The 6,576-nt window shown below is 31.9% G+C and overlaps 1 protein-coding gene across 1 annotated transcript; it reads left to right on the top strand.

Annotated features, from left to right (window-relative positions):
• The first annotated feature begins 1,297 nt into the window (after window positions 1–1,297).
• Window positions 1,298–6,073, top strand: LOC141292127 (caspase-7-like). Its single transcript, XM_073824080.1, has 6 exons — window positions 1,298–1,342; window positions 3,743–3,866; window positions 5,129–5,263; window positions 5,343–5,521; window positions 5,609–5,732; window positions 5,829–6,073. The coding sequence occupies exons 1-6, from the start codon at window positions 1,298–1,300 to the stop codon at window positions 6,071–6,073; spliced, it is 852 nt and encodes a 283-aa protein (XP_073680181.1).
• Window positions 6,074–6,576: the final 503 nt, after the last annotated feature.

The raw sequence follows: 6,576 nt of genomic DNA, 5'->3' as shown, positions 1-6,576 counted from the left end.
GACCCAAGGTTATCATCATTAAGTAACACTTTTATTTTATTTGCCTTGGCAACTAAACTGAATATATAGTACTATTAAAATACAAGGTAATTAACATAACTTTTTATTGACATTTTCCAAAGAGCTAGGCCTACCTTATAATATAATATTTACTACATTTTAAAATTGACCAAAGCATGAGTTGACCACCAGCAGACAAATGAAATGCTACGTTCTTCAATGCTAGAGCAAATATGACAGGAACACAACAGATACATAACTCCTAGCCCCACTCTAAACCATCTATTTGATCTTGTTTTCCTGAATTTGTGAGGTCTGTGTCAATCATAGTTTAAATTTCAATCGTAATTTTAATCTCACCTTTTGAGCTCTTCTCGACAGAAGCCTCCATGGCACTTTGGTTGTCGAAGCTCAGCTGGCTCTCTACACCCTCCTCCTCAGAGATGGTCGATAGTCTTGAAGGCATAATATCGGGTGTAGATTTATCAAATTGCCACACGGTGTTTCTGTATGTGCAATTCTGCACGCTGTGTAGAGACTGTACGGTCCGTAGACTACGTTCAGACTGGTCTGCACAACTATGCTTTCAGAAAGACTTGTCAGTAGATGATTTCACGATTGAAATTCGTCTTTTGACTAGTTAAACTTCCACAGGAAACTCTGGATAGAGCATATACAATATTTGCGTCTGTAACAGGTAATAAACAGAGAGATTCTGCGTCTCCAGGTGCCGTTTGTAAACAATACAGAACTGTTTACCTTTAAAAGTCAAGTCTCGCGATACGTCAATGGCCAATTGAATGTGTGAGACTGGCAACAGCATTTAATAACTGATGTCACACTAAAACTGTGGAGTCGCTAATGTATGGAATAATAACCGACATATATGCGCTAATATAAAAAATATAAAAAATCATAAATTAGCGAACCGCTATAACTCTCTGGGTCGCAGGCGCGTTTTGTGGCAGTTTCTCTGATAACCCCGAAAGGCGCATTGACTGCCTCTTGACAGCTGAAAATACGCCGGTAGGAAGGCAAAAAGGTACCAAAACATCCATGATCGATAGTATATGCTATGCTGCCTGTCACACTTAACTTACCTGCGTGTTCAATTCCCTGAAGAAATTAAAACCTTACATTTGTGAGTAAATGTAGGTTCTTGACCATTTTTATTCACTTTTGTCCTTTCTAGCGAGAATTATTGTAGTAAATAATATTAGTAAACGCCAAAGCTAATTTTGTTTTGTTGTTAATTATTCAATTTTGGAGGTACTTGTGCAAATCAAATGCCTGCGTTATGGATCAACTGGGGATGATGTTAGGGATGCGCGAGTGCACGCAAGTATATTTACCTTGATTTCCAGCAGATGCTAGACGGCGACAGATTCGTCACATGTGATATTAGATTAAAGACAAAGACTATAAGGACTTTGTTAAAGATCATAGATTAAAAAAGCTTTTAACACGCTCCCATATCACGCTCACAAACCACGCCCACGTTAACATATGACAATCGTTTCAATTGATCATCAAACTTCTCAAAGAACTTAAGTAAAACTGTAAGTATTTTCTTAAACTAAGCAATTATCACAAAGCACTTAAAAGCAAGCGTCTAAAACTATGTTTTAAATCTAAGCTAAAACCATGCCTTTTATAACAGCCTTCCACTGCTGTTGTCGCTGGTAACAGGAGTGAGCACGTATTTAACGCGTGCAATCAGAGTCCCTGCATGCTAAAGTTGATTGGAGCAGAATGTCTTTATTTTGTGCAGGTGAGTAAACAAAGCCTCAATCTTTGCTTCTCCTTTCTTCGTGAACATGTGCATATACAATTCGTAACTTAAGCACATATCTAAATACTGCATTACTCCCATAAGCAGGCAAGTTACCCTTTAGCACGGTCAAAAACCGTGTGCTTTCCCATTACCAACGCCACCTGGCTCATTACACAGGCGCATTAGTTATACTTATTATTTAGCGCCACCTAGTGGACCACGATATCTCAACAATACAAAAAATAGCTCTTAAACCTTTTAAAACGAAGCTATTAAAACCAAGCATTTAAAACTAAGCGTCTCAAATCGGGATAACAAGTACTGTTGTAACTTTCTCAGAATGATAAATCATTGAACATCTATATTCCCCCTAAATTGAATTTATACATTTCATAAATTTCATTTGTCAGCAACAGGCTTATTATAGCTATGTAAAACTATGTAAATCTATAACTAACACCATTTAAAAAAAAAAAAAAAAAAAAAAAAATTGTTACTTGAAATAAAGTAAACACACACAGACAAACATATATATATATATATATATATATATATAAAATTTTTTATTATATACTCAGTTTATTTGTATTTTTTTTATTAGATATCATTTATTATATACTTTTAAAACTAAGCATTTAACACGAGCGTTTAAGTGTCTAAACTAAGCTTTTAAAATGAACATAATTTTTATTAATTATTATTATATACTTTATTTGTATTTGGTTTTTCTATTTGTATTAGATATTTTTTTAAAATATATTGTAAAATTTTGTACATTTGTATTTAGTTTTTGTATTTTTTATTGCTTCCTAATAAAACATTTATTTAAAAAACTAAGCTACAACTAAACTAAGCATCTAAAACTATGCTTTTAAAACAAACAATTTTTAAATTATCATTGTATTATATACTCAGATATCATTATTTTTTTATACATTTCTATATATATTTTAAAATGTATTGCTTCCTAAAAAACCATTTATTTTAAAACTAAGCTACAACCATGCTTTTAAATCTAAGCATTTAACACAAAGCGTTTAAAACTAAGCATCTAAAAATAAGCTTTTAAAACTAATATTATTTATTAAATTATCATTTTTACTACATACTCAGTTTAATTGTATTTTTTATATTTTTATTAGATGTATAAATATTTTTTTATAATTTAATACATTATATTTTCATTACATTCATGTTATATTTTTATTGCTCCCTAACAAAGCATTTGTTTTAAAACTAAGATACAACCATGCTTTTAAAACTTAAAATAAATTTTTTATAATCTTTTTAAATATGTACATTTTTTACAGCTTCATAATAAAACTTTTATTTTAAAACTAAAACCATGCTTTTAAAACTAATATTTTTTAATTAAATTGTTTATTTTATATAAAATATATAATATAATAAAATAATATAAAATAACTATATAATATATAAAAATAATATATAGTTTATTAGATATCATTTTTGTATAATTTGTTATAAATTTTTTGTATATATTTTAATATTTTTATTTACTGCTGTCTAATAAAACTTTTTTTTAAACTAAGCTACAACCATGCTTTTTAAAACAAATACTTTTTATTCTAATTTTTATTACATACTCAGTTTATTTGTATTTCTATATTTTTATTAGATATCATTTTTTGAATAATTTTTCTAAACATTCTTTCTATTTTGTATTGCTTCCTAATAAAACATTTTAAAACTAAGCTACAACTATTTTTTAACTAATAATTTTTATTAAACTCTTATTTTTATTTGTATTATTTTTATTTTTTCATTACATTTTAAATTGGTTCCTAATAAAACATTTATTTTAAAACTAAGCTACAAGCCGAGATTCGAGATCCGAGGTCGAGTTTCGAACCCAGGTCAGCCGCAAGCGCAGTCGCGCTGTTTGTCAGTGCGCTAACCATTAGGCTTTAGACACTGACATGCTCTCATTTTTCTGCTCTTCTTCAGACGGGGCAGTACGATCGTGGACAGGCTCTCTACTTCTGCTGTGGTGGCTTCCTTGAGAGGCCCGAGTTTCCCGTCAGCACATGTCAATCCACTGTGCCTTTTCACTGGATGGTGTCTGCTTACAGTCTTGAGATTTTATTCATGTGATTTTTAGCATCTAAGTCCAGTTTTGTGGTATAAGTATCCGTTCCTAAAAAAAATAACCCTAATTTTCCTGATCGCTCTGTCAGGGTTTATTTTGTGATGATGGATGCTTTACTGTACTTTATACTCACTTTTACATGGCCACTTATGAAATATATATGATATAAATAAGTTGTGATAAGTCAAAATGGCTTTTTCAGTCCAAAAAAGTAAAAGTTTGTTTTAAGTTAATGGTTTTGAATCAGTCGAATCTGAATCACTCACTGATTCAGTTATACAGTTGAGGTCAAAAGTTTACATACACCTTGCAGAACTTACAAAATGGAAAAAATACTACACAAGAGCAAGAGAAAATAGTTTGTAATTTATAAGAATGATTTTGTTCAAAAGTTTACATACACCTGATTCTTAATACTGTGTTGTTACCTGAATGATCAGGTCCCACAAATTCTTTGGTTTTTCGTTTTTTCTATATTTGAACCCTTTCCAACAATGAATTTATGATTTTGAGATCCATCTTTTCACTGAGGACAACTGAGGGACGATGATGCAACTATTACAGAAATTTTAAATGCTAACTGAGGCAAAATAAGAAAAAATTGCACATCCTGTTCAAATTGTACACTCCTGGCTCCTAAGGCATAATTTTCCCTTCTGGAGCATCAGTGAGTGTTTGAACCTTCTGTAATAGTTGCATTTGAGTCCCTCAGTTGTCCTCAGTGTGAAAAGATGGATTTTCAAATCATACAATCATTGTTGGAAAGAGTTCATATACACAAAAAATGCTGAAAAAAAACAAAGAATTTGTTAGACCAGAAGGATTTTTTCTGAAGAACAGCAGACAGTTTAACTGTTCAGGACAAAACAAGGGACTTATTGACTATCACAAAAAACAAACAAACAACAACAACAACAAAAAAAAAACAAAAACAGGTGTGGATCATTCAGGTAACAACACAGTATTAAGAAACAAGTGTATGTAAACTTTTGAATGGGGTTCCTTTTTATAAATTCAACTATTATTTTTGTTATGTGGACTACGTAAACCTCTTTTACGTGAAATATCTTATTCAGGTCAGTGCTAAATAAAAAACATGCATTTTGTATCACCCTCTTATTTTGGTAAAATAATTAAAATTTTGAATATTCTGCAAGGTGTATGTAAACTTTAAACCTCAACTGTATTTAATTAACATTTGACTTATTCATTAAACTGAAAGTCATTGTGTGTTTTTGTTCCAGGCTCACCACAATGGCATAGAGAGGGCTGTTCAGTAGACGAACGCTTACTGTCAACCACATTCAAGTCCCTGGGTTTTCATGTACAGGTGGAGAAGAACCTGTCAGCTAATGAAATGATTGGTGCACTGAGGAAAGGTACAGTATGATGTCATTTTCAGTATTCTGGATGTGTCATTATGCCTTTATGACTTTATAAACATGACACATGCCACAGTTTCTAAGGAGAACCACACAGACAGTTCCTGCTTTGTGTGTGTACTGATGAGCCATGGAGAGGAAGGAACAATACTTGGATCAGATGAGCGCTGGATCCCTGTCAAAACTCTGACCTCTCTCATGACCTCTAACCTCTGCCCAAGTTTGCAGAACAAGCCAAAGCTCTTCTTTCTACAGGTAATTGTCACCTCTAAAAAACATGGAACATTTTATAACATTTTGTCTGTTGTTAACTTTTTCTGGTTGGTTTGATTGCATTTTCAGGCTTGTAGGGGGCTGAAATATGACCCTGGTGTTGAGGCAGACAGTGACGAAGCACCAGGGGAATTTTTTGGAATATCTGATGTTCCCGAGGCGGATTTTCTCTTCTGTTATTCCACAGTGGAAGGTTTGCATTGCACTGATATACAGTAGTTGGGTTCATTGAATTTTCATACTGTTTCTACATGCACATGTGTATATAAAAACATTTATTTCTCAACAGGGTACTACTCTTGGAGAAATCCAGAAACAGGCTCTGTATTTATCCGCGAACTTTGCAAGATGTTGAAGGACTCTCACCTAGAGATTAGTCAGATTCTGACGAGGGTAAATCATTACGTGTCCTGCCACTTCCAGTCTAACACCAGAGACCCGGATACACATAGAAAGAAACAAATGCCATGCTTTGCCTCCAAACTGACCAAGGATTTTTACCTTCATGTGCCAGAGAAGAAAAATAAATTTTAATTTTAAATCACTATCAGCAAGATATTGTTTGCGAGGCAGCAATGTATTGATATGTTTGCTCTTTTCATTCAGTGTTCTGTAAGATACATTGGTTAGTCAACTAATGTACAAAATGACAGCCAATATGGCTAAGTGCATGCAATTTATTAGATACGTCAGGTGCTTAATCTATTTGATTTTTTTCTCTTTATTTCTAAATAAAATTTTCAAACCAAAAGATAAGATTATTTTTAATCTTCCATACCATGTTACACATGCTTTTAAAACTAATATTTTTTAATTAAATTATCATTTTTATTATATACTCAGTTTATTTGTATTAGATATAATTATTATTATTTTTTATGCTTTCTAATAAAACATTTTAAAACTAAGTTGTTATTTTGTATGTTATTTTGATACTTTTTTATATTTTTATTGCTTCCTAATAAAACTAAGCATTTAAAACCAAGCGCTTCAAACTAAGCTTTTAAAACTAAACTAAGCTAAAACTACACTTTTAA

Source organism: Garra rufa, chromosome 19 (genome assembly GCF_049309525.1).
Source record: "Garra rufa chromosome 19, GarRuf1.0, whole genome shotgun sequence".
NCBI classification, from domain to species: domain Eukaryota; kingdom Metazoa; phylum Chordata; class Actinopteri; order Cypriniformes; family Cyprinidae; genus Garra; species Garra rufa.
This window is presented reverse-complemented; position numbering and strand designations above follow the sequence as displayed.